Source organism: Sinocyclocheilus anshuiensis, unplaced genomic scaffold (assembly GCF_001515605.1).
Source record: "Sinocyclocheilus anshuiensis isolate Anshui unplaced genomic scaffold, SAMN03320099.WGS_v1.1 scaffold1815, whole genome shotgun sequence".
Classification (NCBI taxonomy): domain Eukaryota; kingdom Metazoa; phylum Chordata; class Actinopteri; order Cypriniformes; family Cyprinidae; genus Sinocyclocheilus; species Sinocyclocheilus anshuiensis.
In genome coordinates, this window is record NW_015551104.1 from 150,113 (window position 1) to 170,376 (window position 20,264).

General features: G+C 36.1%; 1 protein-coding gene and 1 pseudogene across 1 annotated transcript; both read right to left on the reverse strand.

Annotated features, from left to right (window-relative positions):
* Positions 1–11,424, reverse strand: part of LOC107662826 (zinc finger protein 239-like) — a 26,856-nt pseudogene extending 15,432 nt beyond the window's left edge.
* Positions 8,687–9,513, reverse strand: LOC107662832 (putative zinc finger protein 286B). The gene has a single exon (XM_016452948.1). The coding sequence runs from the start codon at positions 9,453–9,455 to the stop codon at positions 8,823–8,825; it is 633 nt and encodes a 210-aa protein (XP_016308434.1). The 5' UTR covers positions 9,456–9,513; the 3' UTR covers positions 8,687–8,822.
* Positions 11,425–20,264: the final 8,840 nt, after the last annotated feature.

Genomic DNA, 20,264 nt, shown 5'->3' on the forward strand with positions numbered 1-20,264 from the left:
GCACCGGTGTGAATCCTATACTTAGTAATCACAGATTCTAGCCTACGTCTTGGAATATATGACCCAAATAAGAATTTTCACCGTATATTGTCATCTGAACAAGTAAGTAACAAGTCTGCCACATTTGTTCTGACCAACTGAGGAAAAAAGCATTACAATAAATCGCGCTACCAGTGGTGATTTAATCTAACGATCGATTAGCTCATATCACATCAAACCATGCAAATTATTATTATTGTTGTACTTTATTCTCAGATTATTAATGTTAACAACATCAGCTTTGCGTGACTATGAGTATAGTGTGTATTAGCGTGTAGATTTCAATTTCTATACAGTCTAATCTCTAATTGTCATACCATTCGAATTTCATACCAAGAAATTATTTTAACCCAAAAAGCAAACTATGCTCCCTTCGAACTGGTTGTCATTAAAACACAAATCGTGTGTAATCCCAGGCTATCTGTAATCAGAAGCACATTTAAAACTGGAATATAATTTCATTTCATTCACGTGTGTTTCATAAACACATAATACTTTCTGGATTATAATCCGCCATCAAAATGATACATTTAATTATTCCATCTGCTGTGAGAAAAGGCTACAAACGATCCGCCACCTGCAGGATCCTCACATGCGATAGCATAGTAGCCGGGGCAACTTCTTTATGTTTACAGACGTGACGTAATGACGCAGCAGCATGCTCGAATTTCCCGCGAAAACCTACCCGTACCACTCAAACTAGAAAACATTCTAATTCATCTGGCTCATCTGGTTATTGGGAATGCTATTTCTTTAAGTTTCTCTGACTACTGCAACATGCTGTTATTAAGCAAGCAGCTATCGAGTGTATCGATAAGGAATTTTATCTACGCTCATGTGGGTTGTCAGATTGAGGACACGTAAAACAACAAACACAAATGTTACTGGGAGGCGGCAAACATGTAGACTGATGAGTTGATTTATTGAGTTATTACCAAAACCAAACCAAACTGTATGCCAATCATTCAGTGTCAATCATTTTGACGATAGTGGTCCTGACAGAACGTCTCGGTTACGTATGGTAACCCTCGTTCCCTGAAGGAGGGAACGGAGACGTCACGTCGGATGACTGACGAATTGGGATCTCGCTTAGAGAGACCAATCTACTTCGAGTGTAAACTAAACGAGCCAATGCACAATGGCATGCGATTATTGCATCCAGCTGCCGCTGATCACAGCGTGAGTATAAGTAGGCAGCAGATGCAGCGCATATTCAGGTTTTCGTTGAGGAGCCGAGCCGGTGACCCGGCCGCTCAGCGGTGGTACAGGAGCTGTGGCGACGGGACGTGACGTCTCCATTCCCTCCTTCAATTGGGATCCTACCAAAAGGCCACAGCTACTGCCCCTTCCAGTGTCCTGTGGAAGCCAGTACCACCAGCACGAGAGCCCACGAAGAGCGTGCTTGACTGTAGCTTCACTCTTAGCAGAAGGTCAGGAGTAGAACGATAGAACCGCTCGGCTCCGAAGCGAAAAGCTGAATATGCGCTGCATCTGCTGCCTACTTATACTCACGCTGTGATCAGCGGCAGCTGGATGCAATAATCGCATGCCAATGTGCATTGGCTCGTTTAGTTTACACTCGAAGTAGATTGGTCTCTCTAAGCGAGATCCCAATTCGTCGGTCATCCGACGTGACGTCGAGAGTGACCGACTGAAAGGGAACTATGTTTTTTACTACCAAATCTGATGAACTGCTTGAAGCTTTATATTCTTATTGTTCTTCAGCTTCATTGATGAAGGATCAAGAATAATCACCAACCTGTTTGTTCTTCAGTGTGTTTCATTCTGCAGGGTTCTGGATCTCTCATGTTCTCTCTGTCCTTCAATAAACTCTGTCTCTGCAGATTTCACTTCTTCCTGATGCTTTGATGCTCGACTTCACTTGTAGACCGAAATAAATAAAAGTCAATAAATCCCTTCCTGAATAACATTTTACAGTAATTAATATTAAGTAATAAGTAGGGCTGGGCGATATGGCCAAAAAAATTATCACGTTAATTATTTAAATTTTGGTTAAATTATCACGATCATTTTTTTTCATATCAGTCGATATCGATAATTATCACGATAAATGTCAAATCTTTATTTCTTTCAAGTTTAAAGCCAGATTTTTGCTCCAAAGTGAAAGTTGTAGAAACCAGACCATTAATTTTCCTTAATATTTTTCATAAATATCTAAATAGAAAAATGTATTTCTTAGTTTCTGCATGTTCTAATGAGTGATATTGTTTCAAATTAAGAAACAGGTTTGGGTTGCCTGAAAATATTAATAATATCAATTTTTTTTGTCTCTTAGAAATGCACATGTGATAGTAGCTTGAATTAGGATGCAAAGGTAAATTTTTGTTCATTATCAAAATCAGTAACACCTGTAAAAATTGCAGCAACCTCAGTTTTATACGGTTAAATTGATTCTGACCAAGTTTTTTTTTTTTTTTTAATTAAGCATTGGTCTCCCATAGTAGCATACATTTAAATCATGATAAACACAGTTAAAACCACAAACATAGCACCTCAATACCATGGTAAAAATATAACTATATGGGTTTTAAGTAGCCTATTTGTATGAAAAACAGTAGTCTAACAACATTCAGCATAAATGCACACATGATATAGCTTAATCACAAATACATACTACAATTATATACCTTTACTCCTGTAATAAAATTCAACGTGAATATCCCACATTTCTGCCACAATACCATGCATGGTGCAGTGAGTGTTACCACAGTAAATCCATGGTGAATGATGGCAATGTGAAGATTGAAAAGCCTTCTGACTGTCTCGTTGCACACAGTGTTTCTACTGTTTGGCTTTAAACTAATTTAAATCACCAAGACATTTGTGTTCATCGCTGAATTCAAGCGCTTCACACTGGATCTCACAGCGCTGTTTACGGTGTGTTTCCACTACAGCGTATAACCTGCACTCAGTGGCAACGCTACAACGCCACTGATTTGGGGCGTGTCAAATTTAGGGCAGCAGAGCACGCCTCTGAAAACCATGTTTACACCCTGTTTGTGTTTCATCTTCTTCTTCTAACTGCGGTTCGCAATCTAAACACTTTATTGGCGCCATCTAGGTACAACCTTACATTTAAAATGATGAAACGTAGCCCATGACAGCCCTGAATAAAAACACAAGAGTAAAACAAACCAAAATAAAAGGCATTACAATCATATGAAATAAATGAAAACACATTTTTCCCCTCTTTTCTTCGGCTTCATTGCTATGATAAAAACTGTTGCGAATGTATAGAATTCCTATGATTATGTATTTTGTTAATTCTACACATGATTGCATGCAGTATAATAATAATGCTATAAAATGTGTGTTCATTTATTTCATATGATTGTGATGCCTTTTATTTTGTGTTCATAAAATAAATTATTTAAAATAATAAAATGAAACAATATTACTGATAAATGATGAACTGATGAACTGTGTGGGCTCCATCGATGGCAAACATGTTGGCATCCTGGCCCCTCCAAACTCAGGGTCTATGTTTCATAACTACAAGGGTACATTTTTTGCAATTGTGGATGCCAACTGACTGTTCCGTGTTATAGATGTTGGTGGATATGGACGTAACAGTGAGGGTGGGACCCTGGCCAACTCTGCCTTTGGTGAAGCCCTGAGGAATGGCACCCTTGATCTCCCAGATGACTGTGTATTACCAGGATCACAGCGCTGTACTCCACTGCCGCATGTGTTTGTGGCGGATGAAGCATTTCCCCTCCAGAGAAACCTCCTGCATCCCTTTCCTGGGTGCAATCTCTCCAGGGAAAAACGGATTTTTAACTATTGTCTCAGTCGTGCCAGGTTGACTGTGGAGTGTGCCTTTGGCATACTAACAAGCCAATGGCGAATGTACCATCGATTGCTCACTATCAACCCAGCAAAGGCAGAGGTGTGTGTGAAGGCCACCTGCATCCTCCATAACTTTCTCAGGATGTCTAGAAGAGGGACCACAAACCACCCATGTGTTTCTTCTTGTCAAAAAGAGGGGTCAGCAGCACTACAGGAGGCTCCAAGACTGGGAAGCAACAGTGCTGCATGTGTTGCCATTCGCATCAGAGATGCATTTTGTACTTATTTCTGTGCAGAGGATTCTGTGACATGGCAACAAAAAAAAGTTTGAGTTTTGCAGAAAACGCTTATTGCAATGTCATTTTGCTTCTCAAATAAATGTACCTTCATTAAAAAATTATACTTTAAAAGAAGATGGTTATTAAAGGGTTCTTTACCCAAATGAGTTACTAATGTAGCTTTTGAAATCAAAATCTAATTGTACAGTATAATAATTGTTAGATCAATGAAAAATTGATAATGCTCTTCTATTGTTTGTTCTGAATAAAATCATCTCCTACTTTTGCATCATACATTTTGCATTGTTTATTTTTATTTGTAACAGGACATGTGAACAGCTCAGTTTAGTTAGGGATCCGTCTTGAGTCCTTCAAAAGCAAGTGATATTGAACTGAATTTTGAATAAAAAATGTATTCTACAACAAAAACAAGTATTATCTGGTACTGTTGAAAGCCATTTTTCTTACTAAAAAAGATGTAGGCTATGTGAGAAGTAGTATGTGAGATGTGCTTTTATATTTGAGGTGAACCATCTACTTTTGTCTGTTGCATTCATAAAACTATGTTTATATTTCAGTGCATCAGTATATATTAAAAACTGCAAATCAATAGCCTATTGTAAATATGTGAGGCTGGCTTTAATTATAGCCTATACTTATTGTGGATTATGACAAAAACAGATGTCACTTTTACTACTTTTGAACCTACCAGGAACACAGACAGTCTCTGCCACTTTGCGCCATGCTTCGTTTTTCACTGCTGTGTCTCTATATGAATACAGAGATGTATCATACAGTACCGGGAAAGAACACACAGCAACAATCAGCTTCTCTTCCATTGTGCTGCTTGCAAATTAACCAGTTGGAAGACAGCGTGTTTACACATTTATCATATGTGCATTGTTTAATGGCTGCTTTGAAGAAATTATCAATAAATAAACACACCCTGCGTCCCAATGTTCATACTATCCATCCTAAATAATATGTGAGATTAGAATAAGTGTGTCCCAAAGCATAGTATGTTGAAAAGAGTATGCCAAAGGTCCCCGGATGGTCTACTATTTCGGGTTGATTTTTGAAGTGTGGATCCGTGCACACTCTAATGGCTAATATTACCCACAATCCATTGCACTTTGACAAATGATTGGTTGAGAACTACAAACACGAATAAAAAGCATTAAAAACTACAAATATGGTGGATGTGCGCGACCGATGGTTAAGTAGAGAGGTTAAGATAAAGGGGTTTGAGTTACTAATAATCAACATTTAACCTGGTAAAAAATATTTATTTAATGTTATCTGTGTTATATTTCATCTGCAATAGCAATATGAACTTTTATAAACATCCATTTGTTCGTTAACTTTTAAATGCATCATTATGAAGAAAATATGAAGACCCATGGCTCGCAGATCAATGTGCTACTTCTTTTCTCTCTGGTATGGTAGGAAGTGAAATGAAATAAAATGTGGAGAATATTAACTGTGACAAGATGATTGACAGGCCAGTTTACAGTGTAACTGTGAGACAGAGCGCTCCGTTAAAGATGCAACTGTATGACGTGATAGTATGTCCCAAAGCTTGCCTACTCTTCTACTACACACTCAAAAGTGTGTACTTTTTCTTCACCAAAAAAGTACATACTTTAAGGGCGTGGTATAAGTAGGCACATTGGGACGCAGCAACAGGCATGTACATGGTTTGGCAGAAGGCGAAACATTTATTACAATATGTTTGTGTAAACTTAAAGGTGTGAAGGAAGACATTTTCATTATACATGTAATAGGCCTATATACAATGACAGTTTCATACGGTTTCACTCACCCATCCATTGCATATAATGAAAGCATGCAAAGTGCATTTACTTTTGCATATGACTTTTTTGAACGACAAGTGATTTCAGCTCAGTAATCCACCAGTTCAGCAAACACTCGGAAACATATGCTACGTCAAAATCTTGCCTTGCCTACATGTCACAGCGATTGGTTGTCGCCCGGCGTTTTTTGTTCATTATTTGCATAAAGTCGAGGAATGCCCAACCATTTTGACGCTCTCGGCCGCTCTCAACGCTTTCTCCAAGCCGCTTTCAATCCCATAATGCACCGCGCAAGCGTTTACGCTCAGCTTCCATAGGAATTAATTGAAAACGCTCGCTCCGCTGCGCTTGCTACGTGCCAGTGGAAACACACTGTTAGTGAACGCATATGGTAAACGCATCTGTTCAGTGAGCTTGCGCCGCGCGGGAGTTTGAACTTTGATCCGAGCAGATAAACGGTTAGTGTGGTAGCTGTTTCGTTCTGCTTTTGGCGCATAAACATTATAGCAAACATTTATAGAACTCTTAATTTCGTTTTATTGAGGAAAATTATATCGCGATAATTATCGTTATCAAATTATTGCCCAGTCCTAGTAATAAGTATTAATATTAAGTATTAATATTTACATATCTATCCATCTAGTAAAGTAACTTTTAAGTAAATTAACTGCAAAAGTGTTTTATACTAATTCACAAATTCGATTTCATTTTATTTCAAAGAATTTTATCCACATATTTTAACCCCTTAACTCACAAAGATTGACAACGGCCTCAGATTATTGTTGATTCACTTTCACAGCATGTTAAAACATCACACTCTTACTTGATCTGGACCAACTGTGCATCATTAGAAAGATTAAAGACTATAGCTTTGATATTTGACCACTGTTTTGATAAAACATTGTCGCGGTGACGGTAATTGATTAATTTATGTCAGGAGTGCAAAATAATAAATCCGTATGTGTCATATTTGGAATAAAAATTCACCAGGCATTCATATTCAGTCATGTCTGCAGCGGTTTATTTGTGTTCACATAGCTTCACTGAACAGCATCAATAGGGATTATAGTCCAAAGAGGCATATACATTGAGATATATAGATATATTTACACGTTTACTTCATATTTCTTCAGACAGAATCATCATTTCTATTCATTTTCCACTGATTTACGCGATCTGATGAAAACTAGCAGCTCCCTGGGCTGTCTCGGTGTGTTTACTCTTCCGTGCTCACGTTCTGACTCAGAGGAAACCTGATTCGCCCGTCGCTTGTCAATCATAACTGCGCATCATATCCCGTCCCGTCTCATCCCGTGATGCGCTTCTGCGTTCAGATCTGACCACAACAAACAAACAGAAACGTCTTTACCCACGAAATATCCAAATAATAAACACATGATTATGATAGTATGTGTTTTGAATGTGATTTTCTTGATATTTGGGGTATTTCATAACAATAAAGAATGTGTACATCTGAAATGCTAATTTGTGCAGCGATATAAAAGTCTATAAATAGCATATTTCAACAACAATAAATGACCAAATTCCACATGAGATTGCAAAGGAAGTTATTACAAACACTTGATGGTGGTTTAAAGTAAGTTTTGAGTAAAAGTGTACTAATAATGTCATAAATTGTCTTATGTAGCTTGAAATGTATATTTGGATCGAAGCGATGTGGCTTGGTAAACCTTGTAATGCCAGAATAAAGGCTACTAATGGCTGAATAAAACAAAAGAACAATGATAAAGGAATAATGAGGATTATGTCTCAATCCTGGCGGAGCCGTGAAAGGTTTGTCGAGTGAGAACAATAGAATCATGAATGGGGCAGTTTGCCGGGCCAGACATGAGGCAAAAGCATGCAAGAGAGCTTACAGAGCCAGGACATTTTTTTTTTAAAATATACTTTTATTAGCCTTCTCTAAAAACACACATGACATGGTTTTACAAAATGTTTCATAAAATGCACAGTTTTACAGATAATGTCCTCAGATTTGAAATTAAACATGAGTAGACTTGTGGCTTTAGCTTCATTATGTTGCTGTGGTAAATGCTTTTAGAAACAAAACTTTTTATACATTTAAATTATTTGTATGTTTTAGTCTGTGTTTTATATAAAACAAGGTTTATCGCAGCTTCATTAAATAAATGCCGTTATGATATACAGTGGGTACGGAAAGTATTCAGACCCCCTTAAATTTTTCACTCTTTGTTATATTGCAGAATAAACACCAAGAAAATGAGCCTAGTGTGGCAATTAACATCTGAAATCATCAGCATAATGAATGAGGTGAAAACAGGATCTATCGACATGAAATAAAGAGGATTTTCAGCAGCTGATAATATTGATGAGCCTCAGGCTATAAACACTCATTAAACAAGCCATTCAGGATCAGCAGCAGATCATCTCACTTTATTCTGAGTGTTTGCTGATAGAAACTGATCGTTTGAGTCAATCATTTATGCTGAAAGCCCATTAAAGCGCTCCATTGAAAAATATTACAATTATTTCTGAAATGATACAGAAAAAATACCACTAATATAAGACAGTGAAAACTACTTTTATCAGACGACTTTTATCAGATATGATTTGTCCATATGAATCTAAATACACTTAGTTTTTCTAATAACTACATTCATAACAACAAAATAGTTCCCTCCGTTTACAAGCCTTCTTTAGATACCAATAAGTGTTAGCAGGCAATAGTACTGAGACAGATAAAAACTATTCAGAAATTACCCCGTAAAACTATGTAGCGTGTATTTTACAATTACATGAAACAGCGTGAACTGCTTCTCTGTTTCTGCCATGTGATGGGCATCCTGAGGTAACTAAGAATTAGTGCTTTGCAACGATTTGTATTGTGAAAATCGCTATACTAAGAAACGTGAATTGAACTGAATTTACAGTGATTGTTGTTTGTATGATTAAATGACTCTGATGAATGCCTGAAACTCTTCCCACATGCAGTGCAGTGATATGGTTTCTCTCCAGTGTGAATCCTCTCATGTCTTTTCAGGTTATCTGACCGACTGAATGTCTTGTCGCAGTGTGAACACTTGTAAGGTTTCTCTCCAGTGTGAATCCTCTCATGTCTTTTCAGGGTATCTGACCGACTGAATGTCTTGTCGCAGTGTGAACACTTGTAAGGTTTCTCTCCAGTGTGAATCCTCTCATGTGATTTCAGATTTTCTAACCGACTGAATCTCTTGTCGCAGTGTGAACACTTGTAAGGTTTCTCTCCAGTGTGGATCCTCTGGTGCTGCTTCAATTCTGTAACCGTAATAAAAATCTCCTCACACTCAAAGCACATATGATCTCTCACACCAGTATGTCTCTTCTGATGAACTTTTAAATTCTGCAGATATGAAAAACTCTTTCCACACAAAGAACATGAATGTGGTTTCTCCTTTGAATGAACTTTCAGGTGATCCTTCAGGCTTGAAGCCCTCAAAAATGTTTTTCCGCATTGATCACATGGGTGCAGTTTTTCTCCAGTGTGGATGATCATGTGGTTATTAAGGTTTACTTTTTGTGTGAAACTCTTCCCGCACTGATCACAAGTGAATGGTTTCTCTCTAGTGTGGATCCTCATGTGAACACTGATATTCCCTTTGCATGTGAAACTCTTTCCACACTGAGTGCAGGTGAAACTTTTCTTGTCTCTACTTTTCAGTAAAGAAATACTTTCTGTCTGTGAGCAAGTTTTTTCTCTACTTTTGACATCATGATGTTTCTGCTCTTCACTCTCCTCCAGCAGGGCTGAAATGAAAGTAAAAAAGTTACAATAAATTAATCATAAGAAAAATCTGAGAAATATGAAGCAGACAAGGGCTACACAAAATGTATGATCATTTTGATGTATTTTTATAAATCTCTTTCTATGAACAAGGTACACTTACCTTCAAATTATTACTTTTTTTAACATTAAAGGCATGAATCCAATGATTCTGTAGTGAGAACTAATCAATGTTTGATCAACTCCACAATTATCTAATATAATAATAACATTAATAAACTATACAATAGGGCTACAGTTTCTCAGATGGATATTCAGTTGACGAATTAACTAATTTTAAACTGACAATTTATTAGCTGTCCTACACTGTTCACTCAACACTGTTACAATACAATTTCTTCTTGGTATAAAACAAGGAAAACATTTATGTAACATACATTACATAAATTGTATCTATATATCTAAATAAAAATAGACTATAGATATACAGTATATGATCAAAAGTAACTAGTAACTAACTACTTGAGTAGTTTTTTTTTATCCAATACTTTTTTACTCAAGTAACTATTCAGACTATTACTTTTAGTTTTTACTTTTACTTGAGTACAGTTTTTGGGTAATCTACCCACCTGTAACAAACCATACATCAATGCTTTAAAAAAGCTCATTTATTCAGCTTTCAGATGATGTTAAAATCTCAGTTTCAAAAAATTGACCCTTATGACTGGTTTTGTGGTCCAGGGTCACAAATAAGGAAAATCAGTGTCAAGAGTTGTAAAGTGTATTTTCAGCATGTCCCAAATTCTGATTACAAGTTTACAAAATCTTGAACTGACCATTTCATCAAAATAGGAAAATGAAAGACAATTCAGTTTCAGGCCCTGCTCTGTTTCCAGCACAAAGAAAGTTTCCACTATATTATTTATTAGTTTAACTGTGTTTTTCTACTATCTGATGAACTGCTGATAACCTTAATGTCCTTCAGCCTCATTAATGAAGGATGAAGAATAATCACCAACCTGTTTGTTCTTCAGTGTGTTTCATTCTGCAGGGTTCTGGATCTCTCATGTTCTCTCTGTCCTTCAATAAACTCTGTCTCTGCAGATTTCACTTCTTCCTGATGCTTTGATGCTCGTCTTCACTTGTAGACTGATGGGAATATTCCAGCATTTATTGCTGAACTGCAGTGGGAGGAGCTTCAGTGAAGGTGTGATTGTTGTGGGAGGAGCTTCACTGAAGGAGGAGCAGATCTGCCAAAATTAAAGATCAGTTACTGAGTTTATTTTTTACATCAATTCACACAATTTAATTATTTATGTTCAAATATCAATATATTTTAAGTAAATTAATTGCAAAGTGTTTTAGAATAATCCACAAATTCTCTTTTTATTTTTAAAATATTTCATCCACATATTTTATTCCTACATTTTATCTTACCTCTCATTAACATATAGCCTTTAAATAATGCCAAATATAAACAATGTAAGAAAATATGAAAATAAACAAACTTAGGAAAATAAAAGTACAAATTTGCAAAAAACAAAGAACCTACCAGTGGAGTTTAACTTAACAACTTGTATTTATTTATTGTGTTTTAGTTTTGTGTATAAAGCATGGTTTATTACAGATTTATGAAATAAATTATGTTATGATACCTATAATGTCAAAATAGCTGATTGTGTTGTTTGCTTAAGTCTGTTGACAGCAATAAAATGAGCTTAATGTGGCAATTAACAGATCTCAAGTCATCAGCATAATGAATGAGGTGAAAACAGGATCTATTGACATGAAATAAAGAGGATTTTCAGCAGCTGATAATATTGATGATCCTCAGACTATAAACACTCATTAAACAAGCCATTCAGGATCAGCAGCAGATCATCTCACTTTATTCTGAGTGTTTGCTGATAGAAACTGATTGTTTGAGTCAGAATATATGCTGAAAGCCCATAAAAGTGCTCTAATATTACTATTATTTACCAAATGATACAGAAAATAGCAGTAATATAAAGATAATGAGACAGACCTCCCTCTTTATTGACTAACAATATAGCAAAGCATCTTAAGCGGATCAGGGGCCCGTTTCAATAAGGAGGTTCAACCAACTCTGAGTTAAAACGTGAACTCTGAGTTGACTTACCCTGAAATGGGAATCGTACCCTGAAGTGGGAGTTTTCGGTTTCAGAACAGCTGAATTGTGTTAGTTCTATCCGCTCTGAGTAGGTTGACTCTGAATTTAGTGCGTGCACCACGACTTTGGGAAGTCATGATCAGTGGAGCTCCGAAATTATGATTCACCCTGAAAACAGCACCCAACAAAAAGAGGTCTGCATACTTCAGAGTCAATACCTAACTTTAATTCTTAATCACGGGTTACAATATCAGAGGTGAAAACTGTAAATGATTGAACTAATAATCATTTTCATGGTATTCCGTGGCAAAAAAAAAAAGAACATGACAACAGCTAAAAATGAAGTATAAAAACAATTCAAAAGCTTTAAGCATAAAAGGTTCATGGGTGTAGGCTACATGACTTTACAAACATTTGACATATTAAATATAATTCCGTGTCTATTTCAATAGGCAGCAGATTTTTCCACAAAATCTAACGCTCTTTTCACATAATTAAACATTCTCTAAACCAACTAATCCAAAATTAGTGTAATGAAATTAACATCTGACTTGTAGGCCTACTCAGTCAACAGCAAGAAGACAGAGGCTCGCAAAATGGGCAGAAGAACCTGCACCAGCACCACTGACAGATGAAGAGGAGATGGTCAAGTATTGGAAGATTTTTAAAAGGAAAAAGGATAATTGTTGCTTTTGTATTTGTAGGAAATAAAGATGACCAAATAAATAATGAATAATTTGTGTTTATTTAACAGCTGTGGTGGTTACGGCATATATCTCATACTACACTTCCATCTGGCATCCTTCCATTCCATACAGTAATCCGTTTCACTTTCAGAAGGTGCGATGACGGGAATATGCGTGTCAACAATGCATTCAACCACACTGGAAATCCTGAAGGAAATTCTAATTATTGGGTTACTTCCAGAGGTCGCAGGATGTTATCAAGGGAACGTCATTCATCAGATTAGCCTTATTTAAACCGATTTCTACACCACTGACCTGCAGTCCTGTGAAACTACTCTTTGACGAGTTTGTGCCCATGAAACAACACAAAAATTCTCGGAATGAGCGTGAGGCGAGGCACACTTTCCTTATTAGTCTGCATACAGCGGCCTTACTAATGTGCTCTGCATCTTCAATGTTTTATAGAAAACTACCATTTAAAAATGTTACCACTCAAATAAATATGCATGTAAAAAAAAACCTCACTACGAATCAATGCATCCTCCTTGTCTACAGGATCCTGTGTAAATGGAGATGCCATTTTTTGTCAATTTGACAGTGTCTGCATGATGAAAATATGTGCAATGAATGAATACCTACAGCTACAGAACTGAAACGACACCAGAGGATACACACTGGAGAGAAACCTTACAAGTGTTCACACTGCGACAAGACATTCAGTTGGTTAGAAACCCTGAAAGCACATGAGAGGATCCACACTGGAGAGAAACCTTACAAGAGATTCATCACTGCACTGCATGTGGAAAGAGTTTCACTCATTCATCTAATCTACGCAGTCATAAAACAACTCACATTAGATAGGTTACCTTTAGGTCCATTGCTTAAAGTGCTACACCGCATCTCTTCCATATAAATCTGTCATAAGAAACATCATCTAAACTTGCCAAGACAGTGAATAAAGTTCATCTTCAAGACCAGCAGTTTCAACTTTGAGATTCAGATCAATTCAAAGATGGCGTTCCTCCCCAAAAGACCAATATCTAAAGTGTTGTTCTTGTATATAATTTTGCTTCATGATATGAATTGTATTATTGTGTTAATTTTCTCGTAATGCATATGTATCACTTGTAGTTTGTTTACACTTTTATGTACAAAAATGTAGAACATTTTCACAGGTTCAAACTGTTCTTGTTCAGGAAACTGAAAAACAGGCTGTTTTGTGTTTAATCTGATCATCACTGTTGCTCTTAAAAAACAACTAGTAGTTATTCTTCCACTTGTGGTGTATTTTAGTAAACACAGATCTGTGTAAGATAAGACATATTTTGTTATAAGGTTTGCATCTGGGACCCGTTTCAGAATGGGAGGTATGTCAAACCCGAGAAAGACGTTGTAGCCTAAACGTTTACGTATAATACGTTTTATGTTGAATCAAATAAAATATTTCTTTCTAAAGCTACAATTTGTAATGTCTACTTGATACTTTCTCATTTAAAACAAAAATAGCTTTAAATAATCTTTTGTGGGTATTTTCACAGTCAAATTTATTTTGCGATTAATTCAATTAATTAATCGACACATCATGCAATTAATTAGATTAAAAATTGTAATCGATTGACAGCCCTATAGCTTATGTTATTATATTCACCTGTATATCCATCTATAAATCTGTCTATTTAGTGAAGTAACTTTAAAGTAAATTAATCTCAAAGTTTTTAATACTGATTAACAATTTGATGTCTTTTTATTTTTTAAGAATTTCATCCACATATTTTAATTCCTACATTTATCTTGCCTCTAAAGAAATATAGAACAAACACACTTTTTAAAGGTAAACGATGATGCAATTTAAAAAAAGAAATAAACACCTAGAAATATATTTTCAAAATGTGCACGGTACACATAAACCACCATTTGAGTTTAAGTGAATTTGTTTTTATATGTTTTAGTTTTGTGTTCTATATGAAACAAGGTTTATCACAGATTCATCAAATAAATGCCGTTATGATAAATACCTATATTCTTGTAATGTCACAATAGCTGATCGTGTTGTTTGCTTAAGTCTGTTAACACTAATAAAACGAGCTTAATGCTGCAATTAACAGATCTGAAGTCATCAGCATAATGAATGAGGTGAAAACAGGATCTATTGACATGAAATAAAGAGGATTTTCAGCAGCTGATAATATTGATGATCCTCAGACTATAAACACTCATTAAACAAGCCATTCAGGATCAGCAGCAGACTTATGAAAAAATCTGTTATACTAAACTCCTATAACAAAGGTGGCCTAAATTGTATTGATTTCAATTCTTTAAATTATGCCTTTAAAATAAATTGGCTTAATCACTATTTGAAAAATCAACACTCAATCTGGTATATTTTTTTCCGCAACAAGCATTTTCATTTGTTGGAGGTATTACATTTCTGTTGATGTGCAATTATAACATATCCAAAATACCTGTTCAGCTTTCAAATTTCCATCAACAGGTACTTTTGGCCTGGGCTTTAATATGTAAACACAATTTTACCCCCTATAATTTTTTTATTTGGAATAATCCAAATATTTTATATATAAATAGATCTTTGTTTTTTAGTCGGTGGTTTAATAATGGTTTGCTTTTAGTATGTCAGTTATTTTACAACAGAGGTTTATTAATGCCTTAATGTTTATAAACCTTAGAGGTTTATAATGAGAATTTATTTCAAAATATAACATATCAGTTAGTCCAAAGGAATTGGCCATTGTTATGGGAGCAATAACATCAGGAATTAGTATGCTATTGAAAAGTAGCAATCATCACCCCCCCACTTAAAAAAGTTTTTTCCTGAACCAGTAGAAACCACTATTTTAGGTAAAATATGTTTTTCTGTTAAAAAAGATAGAAATTACAAAGCTAGATCTATTTTCATTGAAAAAGTTACTACTTTGTTGCCTGTAAACTCTTACTGGAATATTTTATTTTGAAATGTGAATTGCAAAAAAATACGGTCTTTGCAACATAAATATTTCCTTACTAATAAAGTTAAAGAAGTATCAAATTTTGATACTTCAAATTTTACCGTTAAACATTTTATGAAGAAATGTAAGTCTAATATTGATACAAGATGTTCATTTTGTCAATTTCATACAGAAACAGTCTTTCATTTATTTTGGACTTGTAATTATACTGAACAACTTTGGAAAAATATTGGTTCATTTATTAATGAGAATATCCAGCAAGATGTATCTGTTACGTTCAAAGGAATTATTTTAGGACATTATGAATCTGTGTCTTATAAAAGCAATGCTTGTTTTGTTATAAATTTATTTTATTTTCTTTGTAAATTTTATATTCACAGATGTAAATTTACCAACAACAAACCGCATTTTCCTGGTTTTTTTTTTTTTTTTAAAGAATTTAAACATTATCTTAACATAATTTCATTGTCAGAAAATAAGAAAGCAATTAGAACTATTTCATTTTGCAATGACTTTAATTTATATACTATAATTAATGGTTAAATGTCTTACCCTCAAGCTCTTATGTTTTTTGTTTTTCCTATTATTTCTCTTGTACTTCTTTGTTTTCAGTTGACAATGTATATTGTTGATACTTTGTGTATTATGTACAAACATTTATTTATTTTATTTATTTATTTAGTCATTTATTAGACGCTTTTAACCAAATCAATCAATTGTAGTATTAAAACAACTAAAAACAGATCCAAAACTAAAAGCTAAAACTTTATAAATACTACTTAAACACATTTTAAAAATAAAGAAATTAAATAAAAATGACAATCGGTTTGGTTTGAGTGTTGCTTTCAGAAAAGGGGGGTTCGAAACTCACGTCACCTTGTGGGTGTTGTGGCGTTTCAGACCGGTGTCAGGAGTAGTAGTAGTAGAAGTAGAGTGTCAGAGAGTTGTGTCATATGTGTTACATTATATTAGGTTAGAATAATTATAGTATATTGTTATTATTGATTATATTAGCTATATTATATGTTACTGTTATATTAGTTAGATAAGATTAGTTGGATTGTTTTGGATTTGGATTTGGACTGCTTGTTGATTTGGATTGCCCTTTTGGATTCGTTTGCTTTTTTTGACATCTTCCTTTTTCCTTGTAATGAAGCCAGCAAGAAAGAGGAAATCCTCCCGTCTGGGAGTTTTTTTTAAATAGTTGCTTACAATAAGGTATGTGTAGTTGTGTAGAATAATTGTCTTAATACAATTATAATCCTCACTGTATAATCTTTCATGTCTATTATTTCATGTTTCAAGGTGAAATGCTTGCTGTGCCTGAAGGAGCTGACATACAATAATAACACCTCCTCCATACTCAGGCATTAGCGAGCACTGCGTGGGCATGCACAAACTAGCAACAATCCACACACTAGTCAAAGTAATAGATTATCTTTTTTTTTCTTCATTTAAATCATGTGTTATGCTCCTACAATACACCAGCATTGTATTCTGTTATAGATTCAAAAAAAGAAATGACGAATGAGGCCCTGGTGAACATGGTCATCAAGAGCTGCTTTTCCACTGTCGGGCCAGTGCGAGCCAGGGCTAACAGCGTGCTGGGCGCACCAACACCAAAATCAAGCTACGTTTCCACTGCTGGGCTAGTAGCCCCACAGCACAAGCATAATAAAGCCCGCCCTTTACACACCTCGTTGGATCAAGCGTCACAAAACCCCTCCCCTTTCCGTGGGAAGAATGAAAGTTATTCAGGTAGGACACACTAGCTAGAGTATCATCATCGAACGAACAAGATGGATAGAACCGAAGCAGCTGTTTGTTTGCTCCTTTTGGTGTTTTCTTGGTGGAAGATGAGGCAGAGAATCAAAGATGCGAAGATGGAGGCTCAGCGGCATTTACGCCGAAAGCTTATGTTGCCTCCAAGCAAAAAAGAGCGATACAGCGACGTGCAAGCTTCTGCTTACAGCGAAAGCAGAAACGCCAACAATGGATGGAAATGGTCAATTTTGTTAAATTAAATAATAAAATAAATTATTGTTATTTTATAATCTGTGATCCTAACCACATAGTTGTTTTGATGTAATATAAGAAACTGAAATATTAGAAAAAAATATATATTTTAAGTCATGAAAGGACCATAATTATTGCACAAATAGTATTTAGTACCAAAAGATCTCCTCGAAATATTAAATAAATATCATTGAACTAAAAATAGAACTTATTTAACTCAAAAATAGTTAAGCTGTATGGTCACATTATACGTAAGCAATACCTGAGGGTTAAGAAAACCATATTAATGTTGCCCTCTCCATCACTCTCCAGAATAAAATTATACTGTAAATGTCACCGACGTAATAATCAATGCTTACTATTCTGTAATGTTTACGAAAAATTGCTGCAAATATCTGTATAATGAAGCTGTCATCTATCCTACTTAAACCCATTCAAATGTATTGTCAACGCTGGTCTGTTTGGAGAGCTCTATGAACCACGTGACCGCGCGGCAATGCCGGCGAGATCAAAGCTTGTCGCAACTCTGTTTTTCAAAAGCTCTGGCTTTAACTGAAGCGCTACATTAAAGCAATAAGCCCCAAGAAGCCGTGGTTTACAGTAAATTTATAACAGCTAAGGAGCGTTTTTAGGCACAAAATAAATTCACTGTAAACCACTGCTTCACGTGGCTTATTGCTTTTATAAAACGGTTATTCCATATACGTAGTAAGGTTTCACAGAATAAAACAGAGCAAAAGTTTAATGATATTAATAAAAACAGTATTCTTCCACCAAACAATGTAGTTCCTCAGAATCAGTTGTGGTTCCAATAAAGTGGTTGCCGAGCAACACACAGAAGTAAACAAATGTGTATAAAACAACAGCACTCCAGATGTAACGGGGCGAACGAGACGTGAGACGTGCGGATCCATTTGCAAGGCTTTATTTACACAGAGACGTGGTCATAAAACAGGCATGTAGGCAAGCAGGTACATTACAGGCAAGACAAAAGAGTATCCAAAGGAAGGCGTGAGTCAGTCGACAGTGAATCTTATCCAGAGGGCTTGACAAGAGGGGAAATCCAATAACACGAGCAATAGTCCAGGCAGGAGCAAACAGAGTCCAAACGGCGAGACAAAAGGGCAATCCGAGAAACACAGGCAGGAATCAGAACACGAGAAAACAGGCAAGTCAAGACTAAGACTAAACTATGAAAACTAGAAATGGCTCCGTAGAGTAGCTATAGCTAGGTGAGTGATATGCGCATACAATACTCGGCGACTTGAGCAGGATCTGGGTGGGTGTTATATAGTGTGTGTAATAGCTTTCAGGTGAGCGTGTGATTGGTTACAGCTGTGTGCAATCAGTGCAATGGATGATTGGAAATGTAGTCCAGGGTATAGTGTAACAGTCTGTGTAGTGTGAGAGTCCATGTAGTGAGCGGTTGACCTCTGGTGGTGAGTGAACGGAAGTTCATAGACCGGATATTTACCAGCAATCTTCAAAATATCTTCTATGTTCAACATAAGAAAGCAACTCATACAGGTTTGGAACGACATGAGGATGAGTAAATGATGACCGAATTTTCATTTTTGGATGAACTATTCCTTTTCTTACACTGCAAAAATGATGACAGAATTTTCATTTTTAGGTGAACTATCCCTTTAAGTGCTCCAAAACGGTATTTATTGTTAGAATTTAGTATTAAAACGTACAAAATTTGAGGGCTGAGACTGTTTCTCAATAAAAATCTATAATATTCCTTCCTTCACCCACCCCAAACTGCTGTGTTGCAGTTTGCTCCACTATATCCCCAGTCCCATAAGCACTACACTGCACTAAAACTAGTAACAGTTCTGTCATGCCAACTAATGTATTTGGTCTTGGCGGAATAGATTTGCTATGCTGCTGCTGCTGCTGCTGCTGCTGCGGCAGAGCAAGTACCGAGACTTGCTACTGCCAATACATCCACAACATGCTACTGTGAGCATGTATGAAATATTGCTGCTGCAAATATAACATACATGAAATAATCCCCATATAGCATACATGAATCACCTCGTAGCAGATCTATACAGGTGGAGCTGGGGAAGGTGGAGGGCTTCTGAAGCAAGCTGCAACTGCTACGGCAAACACTAGCGAGCTCATTGGCTACTGATACAGGAGAGAACCAATCAGCTGTGCCATGTGATAATGATGTCATTAGGTCAGATTGAGTTAGACCTATCGGACTGCACCATTTAGAGTTTCATGCCAGAACTCTGTATTTCACTGCACAAAACAGTAACAATTCTTATTTTTTTCCCACTCCAGAGTGCTCTGGTGCAGTTTGCTGTATTTCTCTCCCTCCCCCATAAGCACTGCACCCAACAGAGTCTCGATTTTGTTGTTCAAACTGTCACTGTCCCGACAATTAATGAATAATTAATTAACTGTGTGTGTGTCCGTTGTCTCTGAACAAGTAAAGCCAGACAGAGAAAGATATATTTTATTTTATACCCAGGCAATGGACATGTCTTCTCAGGCATTGGCCCAGGATTAATTGATTTGTCTGCTATTTCTTTGCACAGTAGCTAGGTGTCACTAGTGAGCAATGCTTAAAGGTCCCATGACATGCTGCTTTTTAGATGCTTTTATATAGGCCTAAGTGGTCCCTAGTACTGTATCTGAAGTCTCTTTCCCGAAATTCAGCCTTGGTGCAGAATTTCAGCCACTACGAGCCAGTCCCACAATCAGCTTTCCTTAGGACGTGCCATTTCTGTGTCTGTAGCTTTAAATGCTAATGAGGAGGAGAGAGGCGGGG

Excerpts from the sequence above, each read along its gene's own strand:
- LOC107662832 (XM_016452948.1), bottom strand. The coding sequence starts at position 9,455 with ATGATCATCCACACTGGAGAAAAACTGCACCCATGTGATCAATGCGGA.